This window comes from Aulonocara stuartgranti, assembly GCF_965226115.1.
Source record: "Aulonocara stuartgranti genome assembly, chromosome: 11".
In the NCBI taxonomy this organism is placed as follows: domain Eukaryota; kingdom Metazoa; phylum Chordata; class Actinopteri; order Cichliformes; family Cichlidae; genus Aulonocara; species Aulonocara stuartgranti.
In genome coordinates, this window is record NC_138947.1 from 10,858,157 (window position 1) to 10,872,594 (window position 14,438).

The 14,438-nt window shown below is 42.5% G+C and overlaps 1 protein-coding gene across 1 annotated transcript in view; it reads right to left on the reverse strand.

The window, feature by feature from the left end:
- Window positions 1–14,438, reverse strand: part of itga8 (integrin, alpha 8) — a 41,844-nt gene that overhangs the window by 16,008 nt on the left and 11,398 nt on the right. The window contains exons 9-15 of the mRNA XM_082553081.1: window positions 14,298–14,341; window positions 12,873–12,929; window positions 12,679–12,731; window positions 12,388–12,593; window positions 8,871–9,068; window positions 4,578–4,623; window positions 4,382–4,489 (exon numbers count right to left, since the gene is read on the reverse strand). Coding sequence (XP_082409207.1) covers window positions 4,382–4,489; window positions 4,578–4,623; window positions 8,871–9,068; window positions 12,388–12,593; window positions 12,679–12,731; window positions 12,873–12,929; window positions 14,298–14,341 — 712 coding nt within the window. The remainder of the gene's footprint in view (window positions 1–4,381; window positions 4,490–4,577; window positions 4,624–8,870; window positions 9,069–12,387; window positions 12,594–12,678; window positions 12,732–12,872; window positions 12,930–14,297; window positions 14,342–14,438) is intronic.

Here is a 14,438-nt window from a genome sequence, read left to right on the forward strand (position 1 = left end):
ACAAAGTGCAGGTTCTCTTTTGTTAAAAAATGCTCCCCTGAGTCATTATAACCTCTTCAGGTAGTTTCACACGTAGTAAATATGTGTTGCATGTGTGCGGTGTTCGAGGGTATGCTCGAGTGTGATGTTAATAAGCACTGTATGCCAAACTTAAGTGCACGCAACACAGAAATGACCCCTAGTTTACTGCCGACAGCCCCGGCTCTTTATTTAGCTGTTACTGTATAGAACTTTCCTCCTCTAGCCTTAAATAAGTCACAAAATAGTTGAAATTAACTGATATTCTGCATCAGAGCTGCTTCTGAGGTTGCACAGTGTCGGAAACCCCCCTCCCCCAGACCATTATGACATACAATTGGAGAGGGGGGGGGGGGGTTAATGGTTTCTGTTGTCGCCGCCCCTCTTTTTATGAGTGTTTCTCTTGACCCTGGCCTTGAGTGTAGCCATTTGGTTCATATATAAACACTTACATTTCCAAGACGACTGGATAACATGTTGCGCAGTTCTTTTCTAAAATAACAGGCCCTAAAACTTGCTACAGACCAGTCGCCTTTTTCTCTTTCCTCTACTTCTTCATCCTCTTTTCCCAGCGCCAGTTTGTGCCGCATCTTAACCACTACATTGAAATCAGAGAGCTGAGCATGAGATTTTCTGAAAAAATAATTACCAGCTAATCTTTAAAAGGGCTGTTTAAGCTTGGGACAAATTGTTTTTGGCCTCACAAACAAGCTATGAACAGAACATGCCGTTGCCTCTTGGGTTCATAGGGAAAACATGTCAAGGCTCAGTCACACCAGAGTAAAAATAGGATCACATCCTCTTTGTGTCTAGGAAAATCGGTGGCTGTCCGGTGATCGCACCAAATGTTTTTGCTATCACAGGCCGATTGCAAGTAGCTGCAGCCAACACTTTTGATTGCAAGGCAATTACAGACGTCACAAAGTGAGATGTCACTATTTGTGGGAGGATTTCAGAATTTCTGTTTCAAATTTGTGAGGTTCTGTCCATATATGAATTTCTGTTTAATGTGAATTTCTGTGTCTGTAGATGGCAAAGATCTGCGATAAGCAGCAACAGATTCATCACATTGACTATTATCAAAAACAGACTACGTGTGATTTCCAACTGGACCCCATTCAGTTGCAGACTGAGAGCAGACTTCACCTTATGGCTGACTGTGAGTGGTCACAGATCTGGTAACCACCATCGAAGCAACCATTGGAAAGGCGATGAATGAGTTTGCACAAAGTCACAATCATTTTGTCATTGTTTTCCCTCGTGTGAGCGTAACATCAACAAAGATTTCCCCACTTACCACCAAAGAAGTGAGTGGGTTTCCTTTTAAACTTTGCCTTTTCGTCTCCTCTAACTGATCTGTCAAGCTAAGAGAACCCACAGTTAAAAAGCTCATTTCCCTCACATTTAAAAACTGGATAAGAAAATACTGGTTGAACGTCTCTAACCTCTTCCAAGTAACAACAACCTAATCAAGGAAGCTGGAAATGACAAATAAAGAACAAGCATCTTATTTAAAAAACATGTAAACATAATCGACGTATGCTTTAATTTCAGTTCCTGTTGTGCAAGAACCTGTTTCATCTAAAGCTACCATGTCTGTTTGTATTTGAGGGGGGAAAAGTACAAATGTTTTATTCTTTTGATCCTGGAGCAGACAGAATATTTTAGAAGACAGTGGAAGCACTTCAGACAAACACTCAGTGTTGTTGTACCACCTTCAGAGTCAAAGACCGCTGGGTAATTATTTTTTAGGAAATCAGATACTTAACTATGTGACTGAAATGTAATGGAGATGTATGAAGCACAGGCTGGAGATTTCACCCTTTATGCTCCTTTCTAGTTCAAATTGCAGGGAAATGTCTCTGAAACACAAGAGACTCAAACAGCCTTTAATTCTATTGCTGCTGTTTGAATCACTGCGTGTTTGCATATGTCCAAAGTCCTATTTGATTCCATACCTTGGACCATAATTTTATAGCGGTTTATTTAAATAGGCTGAGTTTTGTTTTGACAATACTCCACAGTATAAGGCTCTATGTCAATCCAGCCCAAACCCCTTTCTTTTTTCTCTCACTGCCAATATTCACACACCACTACGCAGACACCGCGATGGCATAAAGCCGAGCCCACTTCTCCGTCCAAACAGTCCTACAGCAGTTCCTGTCCCAAAAAGTCAGGACCAACAATAGACTGAAGCGAAGCCGCAGGAGCCTTTAGACTGGCTCCCCTCAACTAAACTCACCCCCAGACCGTTCAAAGCCAGCGTGCTCACCCCCACCAACAATAATATAATCAAAACAGAATTATGCCGTTTCAGATTAATTGCAGAGCCCCGTAAATCTAAGGCTCCGGGTCATATGAGTGGGCTTTTTCAGTGGGCTGCTGTGTTATTGCAGCAGAGACACTGACAAACGGACTTTGGCCGATGGCAGACATCTAGAGCGCAGAGGTGAAATATTTGTCACATGCGTCAGTGAGGGTGTAATTTGTAAAATGGGAAACTTTATACTGCACAGCATATTAGGATACAGTACGAGCAGGATTATTTCTTTTACAGATCTGAGGTTCAGAGCAGCAGTGGGCCTCATTAGTCTTATGTTTGCTTAAGACTTTGATCCCTTTAACTTTCATTCACCTGCACATGCACTCACACATCTGCGCACACACAAACACACGCAAGGTCCGTTTTTCCAAACTGCGATATAATTTACAACTGACCAAAGGCGTTAACGCTGGAAAAGTGTCTAATTTAGGTACTAAGAGCTGTCACTCTTCATTTTTAACTCGACCGTAGGTGCGGATTCGACCGCCTTTTTCTCACCATGCCATGCCAAACGGAAGCGGCAGAGTGACCCAGCTGGAAAAAATTACAACAAACTGTAGACTGTGGTGACGAGCTAGAGAAACATCTCACAAAACAAAAGGAAATCAACGTTTTATTCTGTGGGAAAGGATTCGCCTGTTTAATTGCAAAATGTGCAGCAGAGTCAGAATATAGATTTCTGTAATGATGCACATTCTTTTATTGTACTCTTGTAGATTTCTGTTTTTCTTTGATTTTGTTTATTTAACCTTGAAAAAAAATCTGACTGAGATCAAAATCTCTTTTTCAAGAGGGACCCTGCCAAGAGTGCTGCATGAAAACATTGGTACAACAATAAATATCCAGTTAAGATGTATAAATAGGTCCGTTTCCAAAAGTCAGATTGAAAGTAAACAATGGCAGTGAAATTAGAAGTGGATGAAGGAGGTTTTTGACTAACCTCCTTCAAGCTCAAGGAGTCAGCATCTGGTCAGAGTAGTACTGGTTTCAAAAAATGTGTAACGTTTATGTCTATCGGTAAGGAGAGGGCAGCTGAAGAAGTTAATATACTGGTGCTTTCAATCACAGTTAATACACTGCCTGGCCAAAAAACAAAGGTCACCACCTGGATTTAACTAAACCAACAGGTAAGAGCCTTCTATTGGATAATTACTGCAGTGATTAAAACATTTCGGCTGGCAACTAAACGGCCAACCACCTTCAAATTAGAAATGTAGATGGAAAAAATCTTGACTGTGATCAGGGATCATTTATGCTGGGAAAATCAGACTGTAAAGAAATCAACAGTAGAACGTTCATGTTTAACAGTGAAGGTAAAAACATTTCCACATGCACAATGTAAAGACGGCTCATGGAGTTTGGGACTAAACAGCTGTGTAGCCTTAAGAAAAACACTTATCAGTAATGTTAATTTAAAAAAAGTTTCAATGTGCCAGGAAGCATAAAGATTGGACTCTGGAGCAATGGAAAAAGGAGTCCAGATTTACCCTGTTCCAGAGTGATGGGTGCACCGGGGTAGGAAGAGAGATGGAGTGATACACCCATCACGCCTGAGGCCAGATTTACTAACACTGGATTTTGGCAAAAAATCCAGTGTTAGTAAAAAAAAGAAAGAAAAACAAACAAACAAATAAAAAAGAAACTGCATAACTTTTGTAACCACACCTATGAGCACTATTCAGGGATTGTGTTCACACACAACTTTGCCCCGTCTAGTGCCTGTCATACAAGCCTGTGGGGCAGTGGAGTCAGTTTAACTATCTGAATATACAGACTCATCGGGTTTTTCCATCAACAGATTCTTCTTCCCTGATGGCAGGGCCACATCTGTATATGATAATGCCGAGATTCATCAGGCTCAGGTTGTGAAAGAGTGGAGAATATTATTGTAACAGTGCAGAAGCTTATCGAGACGATGCCATCGTGAATGCGTGCCGTCATCACCTGAAGGTGGTCCATCAAAATATGAATGTGTGACTTTACTTTGACCAGGCTATGTTATATTAATACATGGTTATGAATCGGAGAGACTGTAATTACCAGGTAACCATGATATTCATCTGAGGCAGGTGACACTGTCGGTCGTCGGGATTAAGGATTTTGGGGGTCAGGATCATTTCAGCTTCCACAGATACCACAGCTTGTGACCTGCACATACACAAACAAACAGATGCATACCTGTAACACGATCCAAAATCCCAAAACTTGGGAGTCTTGCACATTTTTTTGTGTTTACCTGTACACTGACACCTTGCCCACGCCAAAAGCCCCCACGATCAGATCTGCGTAGTGAGAGAGCAGCAGAGAGCTTCAAAGAATGCCACAGATGGGACTGATTTCAAGGTCTCCAGCAATCTTCATCAGACACAGACTTCTCAAATCAACTACACACAAATCAGCTACACACACACGCAGACTGTCATATAGAATTGATATTCTGATATCGTGTTGCTTTGCCTTTCACACATGACCCTCTTCAGACTAAATTCACAAACAGCGTTTGCACGACTGTGTCATGCGTGTGCTTTCCCTGTGTGTTTGTGCTGTCAGACAGGGACCCCACGCTGCATTCCAGGGCCATTAGAAAGCTCACAATCACATTTCGCTAAACAGCAACATTTCCCAACAGCCCGCGTAGCAACGACTCCTAATTGCAAGCAGCACCAGATTTCATCTATATGTGATTTTTATTTGTTTTCATGGGATTTGTGATGAACACACACTTTTAATTGGCTCTCAAAGTTTAAAATGGAGCCGGTATTTAATGGCTGCGGTCGGGGGACACATACCAATGAAAGCCGCACGCCGACACGGACTCACATATACACACACACACACACGAGAGCTGATTAAAACAATGTGAAACTGAAGAGAGGCACTTAATGGATGCAAGCCACCGCTGCCAGATGCAGCAGAAACCTAAGCCGTGTGATGTTGAGAGAGACTGCACAGCGAGAGGCCACGGGGGCTACAGAAAATGACTATTTTCATTATTAATTAATCTCTTATTATTCTTATGATTAGTTTATTAATGTTGGGCCTTTAAATAATTTAGTCTCCATGGTTGGGTATAAGGGCAAAAGTTCAAATCTCCACGGTGGAAAAATTGCAGCATCTCAGATTCCATCTAGAATTTCTTTGATATATCATAACAAAACTGTAAAGACAAACAGCGAGAGACACTTAATCAGTTTTGTGCTGATAGCATCATTAATCAGCTGACTATTTCAGCACTAATATCAACTACCAGCCCCTTCGTGTTGTGGTAACCTGCTGCATGAGGACAACGGATGGAAGCAAGTGGAAGTGTAGTCTTGTAACCCTCGCTTGTCATTTGCTGTGCCACTCCTCTCCTGTGTATTTAAGAAGAAAGGGACTAATTGAATCTGAGTGAGGCACATCTGTTTCTGCCTTTGGCTGCAGTCGCAGAGTCCCCCTGACACCACAGCATTAAACATTTAGGCCTTGTCTCTTTTCTCCTGGGGTGTGCTATGTCACTATGTAAGTGTGTGTGTGTTATACTAAAAATGCTACAATGAGGACGGATGTGAAGATGTTGGTATTTTGGAGTTTGGGAACGGAGGGGGAAAAGCAGAAGAAGGTGAGGTGTAGACAGAAAAGGATGATGTTTGGCTTTTAAATCACAATCTGTGAAAGCCATCAGAAGAAGGTGTGTTTTTTAGCAGAAACAGAGAAGGAGGTGAGAGGGAGAGCCCATCCAACTGTAGCAGTTATGTAACCTGGAAAATGTAACTCCACTCATGTCATCAGCTGGCTGTTTTATTTTAATGCTTGCATTTGCTAAAAAAGACGCATGACATGAGGCTTATTTGAGGATAGGGTGCCTTCAGGGTTAAGAGTTTAAGTTTGCACATGGCTTCATCCGGAGCTAAATCAACCAACGGCCTACTTTCCTTTTCCATGTCATTTCCATTTCCGTATACACAGGAAAGCTTGCCCACCACTGTTGATTTGAGGTTGGTGTGTGTACAGAGACCCACTGAGCCATAGCCACACACGAGCAGGCTGCATCACTCAACGAGGGCATCTCTAGGTGCAGGTATGATTTCGGTAATTGAGCTGCTAGCTGATGGTGTCCATCCTGGGCTATGAAAACACAACCTCCATCCAGAGTTTAGACAGACTGTCAAGCTGTCAGTGGATGTATGCCCTGAAAGCTGCGGGGGATCGGACACGATGATGAAATGCCAAAGATCAGTGGCTCTCAGTGGAAAAAGAGGTAGTTTTTCAGAGAGAGGTTTTCCTCATTCTTGGATTCATGTGTGGTGTTTTAGGACAATTCAATAAATTGCCAGCCATTACACACATTTGAAACACTATTTTTACACCACAGAGCAGGATAATTGCCTGGATTATTTCTAGATTGCATAGTATGGCAGGTTTTGTTTAAATTGCACCTATTACACACTTAGTGCTTTTATTTATTTTGTCATATATACCCAGTGCTGAGAGGTGGTTTATATTAAACACGTCAGAGATAGTAATCCCGGTGTGCCAAAAGCTCAGATTACTCTAAATGCTCTGTTTCAGGCAGTTTTTGCTACTTTCTAGGCTCCGTGAGGTGTCACTGAGAGGTTAAATCCTTAATACGGTGATCTCAGGCACTGACGCGCCACCCACCTGCTGTTCAAAAAACCCTGAGAGGGGCAGCCAATCAGAGGAAAGTTACTTAGAAGGAAGGTTAACCTGTGCTAGACTGAGTGGCTGTACCAAGGCCCTGTATCATGCATGAAATGAGAATAAAAATGGGCGCCAAATATTAGAGTTGATTTGGAGGCCTTTAATCAATTTTGCACTTTCCAACCAAATAAACACGAATCAAAAAGTCTTTCAGCGAGAGCGACTGTCGGGTAAACATTGTGGGTTTTTGGCCTTTAACCTGTTAAATGAAACCAAAATTGCATTTGAAGGCAATGTGATACACAACTGACCCCGGCCGTTTTGCACAAAATCAGATATGTCTGTGATTTAATGAAGCTTGATTTGAAGCAGTGAGCTGTGTGTGTTATTTTGATCCCTGTACCGCCTGCTTTTTCAGGTTTTGTCCTATCTACCTTTCGTTTAGTTCCACGCTGCTTGATCTGAAATCCAAAGACAAATATCTGAAATGATTCTTAAAGATAAAAATCCATAAAACTGGAGCACAGTCATCATCCATCTTCCTGTGGTCGACTAATGACATTTAATCACAATGAGAGCGCATGGCAGCTGTAGCAGGCCTCCCAGACGCCTTTGCAGTCCTCTCATAATGCTGATCAAACGTCTCAGGCTCCTTTGAACAGTGTGACTTTACTAGCCTGCCAATGACACAACGTGTGCGTGTGTGTGTGCCTCACTTCCGTCAGCAAGCTCTCTAATGACAGACGACACGAGCCCTGCACGTCTGTGTGCGCGCGTGTTTATACGTTTGTGTGTGTGTTGGCAGAAAGCTGTGCCACCCATGAGTTTCTTCTCTGCGTGCTCCTCCCAAAGGGCCTCCGCCAGTTTTAACCTGTAACTCCTGTGTGTGTATTTATTGTACACTGTTTTTAATTCTGATCTCTGATTTGCAGTGGGTCTGCGCAGGTCTAACTATGACCTGGAGCCTGGCCCGTGCTCAACATACACTCTGCTAGCTGCCAGTGAAACTGATCACAAGCCATGCATGTGAACTTGCGCGTTATTATTTCCCTTTGTATCCTGTTTGTGGAATGAAGAAATCTGTTATTGCAGCAGAATGAAAAGGGAAACCGCCAAAGAGGGAGTAGGAGGGGGCAAAGACAAAAGGTGAAACTAAACAAATTCTCATTTTCAGCCCAATCTGTGGAAGCTTTAAGCAAAATTAATGCTGAGAGCCGGATGGCTCCAAATTGGGGAGAAAATGAGGTAGTAAAAGCGTGGTTTTACAGACCTGCTTTGTTTCAAATCTTTTTCGTGGACTAGAAACTTGTGTGTTCTACAAAAACCTCCAAATGGCCCCTTCTCTGTGTGTTCCAGTTTAGTTTTGACATTATTTTCAGAAGACATAAGGTGAAGGTGTGTGGTATAGTAAGAAGGTGCCAAAAAAGGCTAGGGAGTTGCTGCATGTAAGTTGATTGAATGCTGCTTTGTCTGCTCACAGTTTTGAGGTTATACACAGAGGCTTGTAGGTCTGGCAGACTGAACATGAGGAGAATGTGTTATTGTGCTTCTTTTTTTTCTCCCACTCTCATGTCTTCTCTCCTACTCGAGTACTGTAAATCTCTAAAGAATGGATGCGGCAGAAGTTCATGGCACAAATCCCTATACCCGCTTCTGATGACTTTACCAGAGAAAAGGAGGAAAGCAAAAATGGGGAGAACATGGAGATGGTAGTGGAGGGGTGCATGGGGGAACGGTGAAATGTGGAGGTTAAGAATGAAGAGGAGGAAGGCTGTAATGAGAGGAGCTGGAAGGAAAGTCGAGAAGCGAAAGAATGCGAGCCTGAGAGAGAATCTTGATTATAACGCGGGGAGCTGAGTAGAGACGGGCCGATTTGTTGAGTATTTACCAGGGTACTGATTGTTGTCCACATCTTGGCCTCCTCTCAGAGTGAATCCAAATCCAGGCAAACTGTCACTTGGGGCGTGGGCCGCCCTCAGCTCCTGGCTGAGCGTCATACCTTGTGTGGATATGTCTTTGTTGCCATTAAAGATCAATACTCTCCCTCCACGCTCCTCACCTCCGAACGGACAGCCCACTGCCACGTCTGAAGGATGACAACACACACACACACATATGCATGGTTTAGACATCAACAGGGTTAAAGTCCCTTTGAGACGGGAGCAGAGGAAATTATACAGGTACAAGGAAATGGAAAGAGGAAAGGAAAAGAGCTTGACCGTCATAAACTGAGCGATCATGGCAGCTAGGCCATTTACTTACGTCTTTTTTTGTTTGTTTTTCTACTTTTTTTTTTACAAATTTATTTTTAATCTTGGCTCAGCTTTATCTATCCTTATCTCTATAAACACTGTTTATGTTATGCTCAGCATGGGAAATATTTGTTTAAATAGGAAATGGAACAAGGTACCAAGTCATGGAAACAGAGGAAAAGAATATTAACTCGTTTTCTTATCTGCTTAGGGTTATGGCAGGGATGGAGCCTATCTTAGCTGTCACTGGGTGAGAGGCCAGATGAAAACCGGAGCATAGCAGTTAACCTGGCTAAATGTAAACAAACCTGCCTCTCTAAATTGGAGTCATTACCACCGTATGCTTTAAACTTCTAAAACAGTGCATAAACAGCTTGTTGCATTTAGCGGTTAATGTCTTGGATGAAATATTGTACTCTAAGTGTAACGTGTAAAAAGTAGGTAGTTGTATTTTGTTACTCTGGAACATATTTTCTGATTTAACTCTCAAGAGGAAAGCAAATCAGCACATCGTTCACCAAAATATTAACCTTTCCTTTAGAAATATCTTCAGACATGTAGATATATACACTCAGCCAATCGCAATGCATTTAGGTGTAGACATGGTCAAGACAATTTGCTGAAGTTCAGACTGAGAGTGATCAGAATGGAGAATAAAGGTGATTTAAGTGACTCTGAACATAGTATGGATGTTAGCACTGGTTAGGATGGTTGGCTGAGTATTTCAGAAAGTGCTGATATACTGAGATTTTCCCACACTCTGACATAAACATGCCTTGTTTATGTCAGAGGTGAGAGGAGAGTTGCCAGGCTACTTCGCGCTGATAGGAAGGAAACAGCAATTCAAATGCCCACTCGTTACAACCAAGGTATGCACAAGAGCATTTCTGAATGCACAGCATTTTGAACCTTGAAGCATATGGGCTACAGCAGCAGAAGACCACACCAGGTGCCACTTCCATCAGCTAAGAACAGGAAACTAAGGCTACAGTTAGCACGTTCACCAACACCGGACAATAGAAGACTGGAACAACGTCGCCTGGTCTGACGAGTCTCGATTTCCACTACAAAAACTGCTGTAAACAACATGAAAGCATAGACATGAAAGCATCTTGCCAAATCTCAATATAACACCTTTGGGATGTGGTGAAATGGCAGATTTGCACCACGTACTTGACAAATCTGCAGCAACTATGTGATACAATTATGTCAATATGGACCAAAACCTCTGAGGAATGTTTTAAGCAGACTGTCGAATTTATGCCATGAAGATTTAAGGTAGATCTGAAGGCAAAAAGAACCAACTCGGTACTAGCAAGGTGTGACTAATGAAGTAAGTATCTGTAAAGGAAAGGGGGATCTAAATGCAAAGAAAGAGATATAAGCATTCGGATACAGTAAGCTCCTGTGCAGATGAAGTAGAAGCAGATTTGAGTTTATTGTTTTACCTCTAAATTTCTGTGTCACACCATCCTGTATTAAAGTACCCATTAGCACTGTAGCTGTCCAAGCACCTCGAGATATCCTGTTTGTCTCCGGACCCCCCCTCTCTCAGTCTAAACAACTAGTTCCACATGAAGCAGATTGTGGGGTAGAGACGATAAATGCAACCATGTGTGTGTGCAAGTGTATATATGAGCCTGTGTGAGAGTCTGTATGTCTATGTGTGGGTATGTGTACATAACTGAATAGCTGAGTTAAGAAATTTTTTTTAAAAAGTCTTCACATAATGTGAAAGTCACTCATGGGCATTGCTCAACAACATCTCAGAATGTGCAGCAAAAAGAAGAGCATCAAGAACACCCACTGAACACCCACTGTGATCACTGAGACCAAAACTACAGAACTGTTTCTCAGACAAAAACAGCCCGACACTTTGTGAAAAATACTGACAGCGTTGGCCGATAAAAATGAAAAACAAAAGAAACCACATGGAAAATGAAATTAGCTAAATTGCAATGTGTTGACAGTTGACAGCAAGTAAAGCCACGGAGATGAGACAAAATGGGTATGGTTCCACTTTTAAGAAGAATCTTGGAAATGGAGTGATGATCATGATGTGGAAGAGCTCATCGGAGAGAAAGAAACCGGTCTGTTTCTGATTATACACGGACACACGAGGGCACAGGTATGGTCCACGGTTTGGGTTTGACATTAGCAAAGAAAAGCCGCTGAAAGCCTTGATCACAGTCCCTCCTTTGAGATTCTACACTATAATACTGAATAATGAAATCGTGCACAGACGTGGATGTGCACTCAATAGATTAACTCTCAGTAAGTACTTTGTCTCCATGGCACTTCAGGAGGCAGATCTTAGGTCACATCAGTGCCCCTCAGAGACTGTTGCACGCTAACAGAGAGCAGATGTTATTTACATTTCTAGTCTGAAAAACCATCAGTATTGATCCAGTGGTTATTGATCTAATGGTTAATGACTGTAAAGGCGTGGTAGGCTCATTAACACATGCTCTCCATAAATAAATAAAGGACAATTCAGCGGGATTGATGTGATGGGAGGCTTAGATGCGCCTTCATTCATTCAATTTTTTTATAGCTGCAATCAACAAGCCTTAGTTTTGCAGAACATTTGGGCTCCAGGCTACATGGTGTGCATTTGTGTGTGTGTGGCTGTATTTGTACAATCAATATGGGGATAAAACAAACACATCGAAGAGGAATGAACTCCGGGCTGCAGGACAAAAACTCCCAGATGATTTTTATCTCAGGGCACATCTGGTGAGCTAAAAATAACTCAGACACACATAGACACATGACCTTTGGCGGATCGTCACAGGAAGACACCACTCACACGGACAACCTTTCATCACTACACTTCCTGATTGGCAGGAGAACTTTAGGTTTTCTCACACAGCAGCATCTGATAGCATTTCCTCAGCCAGTGACATAACCATGCAAACAGCACAGGAACAGAAAAAAAGATTTGTTCTTTTATCACGTTAACCTGAAAATATTGGCCCATAAAAGAAGGTTCATTCAGGTTTAGGAAAAATATAATCAAACAAATTTTCCCTTCTCCATATCTGTCCCCTTCTATAGCTCTACTTGTATCTTTTCATTTTTCTGATTAAGTTAATCCATGTCAATTTATCTTTTTTTCCCCTTTCTCCTTTACTTGGAAAGGCTCAGACCTACCATTGTATCCATCTTGGTTGACATCTCCTAGCGGTGCGATAGCTGTGCCGAAGCGTCCAAAAGTGTAGGTGCCGGTGAGAGCGACAGGTTCAGAAAAAGTGAGTGGAGCCAGCTGGAGGTACAGGTATACCCTGCCCACCTCCTTGGGTTTGCTCTCCGTCTCTCTTTCCATGAAAAGGGGTGCTCCAACCAGCACGTCATCTGTCCTGGGAGGGCAGGGTGAAGAATTAGTGATCATACATAGAATAGAAAGTGTAAGCATCTGGAGAGACCGAGATGTTTTCTACTTACTCATCTCCATTTAAGTCAGTTACAGCCACAGAGTAGCCAAAATAGGAGGCCATCTGATGGACAGACAAGGAAGGAAGGCTACAGCACTTTAACCAAACCCCGACAAAGCTGCATGACTTTCATCTAATACTAATTTCAAATACGCTGCTTCGTATATGTGATAGTCTGAGACTGTGATGTGTTGATGGCCCTACCTGTTCCCCTGTGAAGTTCTGGATGAACGTCATGTTGGTGGAGTTGATCATCGCCACCTAAAGCAAGCAGACATGACTAATAAGGCACCGAGCTTTGTCCCCCTAGTGTACGAGCAGTAAACACGGCGGAGCAGTCTGACAAACAGGCACATAAAGAATGTTGGAAAAAAGTCAGAAACCGCATAAAAAAACTGTTTTATTTAACCGAACACCCCCCCGCCCCCACCACCATCCTCTTTGTGCTTTTACCATTTTCCCCTCATCCCCCCCCCCCCTTTTAACCCTGGTTGCAGGGAGAGATGGAGGAAAGGGGGGGAAGGCTGAGAATTCCTTCATAAGAACTGAAATAACAACCACATGGAGGGAGCCGGAGGCAACACATACACACACATGCACAGACACACACACACCCTCACATGTGGAGGATACAAGCTGACCCAATCACACATGTCTCAGAGACGTACTAAAGAGGGATAGACTTATGAACACAGACGGATGAGGACGTGTAAAAAGAAATATTAAATCAACAACTTGAGATTTCATTTTCCTTTGCTGTCAGTTGTCAAATATGTTGCAGAGAGATTCTGATCAGGACTGACAGCTACTCCACTGTCAGGTCTACCTGCATCACTCCATCTACTGCACCAATTACCAGCTACATCCTCCTACTCTGTGGCATCCAGTCTGTACACCAAGGGACAGTCTTGCAGCAACTACAACGTCGGGATGAGGAACACACTGTCACAGGTCGTGTGTTTGTGTATTTGTGTGTCAAAGAGGGCTAGCGGGGTTACGTGGGGCCACTGGCCTTCATATGCAGCAGAAGCTGTGTGTCATTACGGAGGATTGACACAGTGAGCCCAGGGGACAAGTTCCCATACAAGAAAAAGAGGCAAACTAAAGTTTACTGGCATACGCGCAAACATAAGTAGATTTCTGTGTCAGCAGACAAATTTCAAAGACTTCATGTTGCATGTTTGTGTCTGAGTGCAGGTTTTTCACACATCTTCACAATAAAAGTTTACATGCAGATGGAATACAGATGCAAGACAAATTAAAGGAAACATCTGCATGAAATGTCTTATTAGGCTACCGAGCCGCCAATTATATCTAAGATATCTGTCGACAAGTCACTGGCACTCAACTGAATGAACATCACTCTTCTCGAAGATATTTCTTTGAAAAGTGTTTGGTCATGGTGGAGTAAAGCGTCAAAAATCCCACATATGCAATAAGTTGATTCAAGATCTGGTGACTGTGAAGGCTACAGCATATGATATTTCTTCTTATTCAAATATTTAACATACTTTAAATAAGCATCTATATTTGCTGGACTTCCCACTGTTTCATTTTTCTTTTGTCTCTCAGTTGGTTGTTTCTAAATGAAACTGCGATCTTCTAACTGGCTTGTCCGTCCATACTCACATATCCAAAGTTCTGCGCTCCTCTTGGGACTCCAGCTAACAGCTCTGGAAAACATAAAAATAAAGCAAAGAGTCAAATTGGTGCGAGAAAGATGCACAGCGGAAAAGACAGTGGGGAAAAAAGTGACAGAGGTTTGTCTCA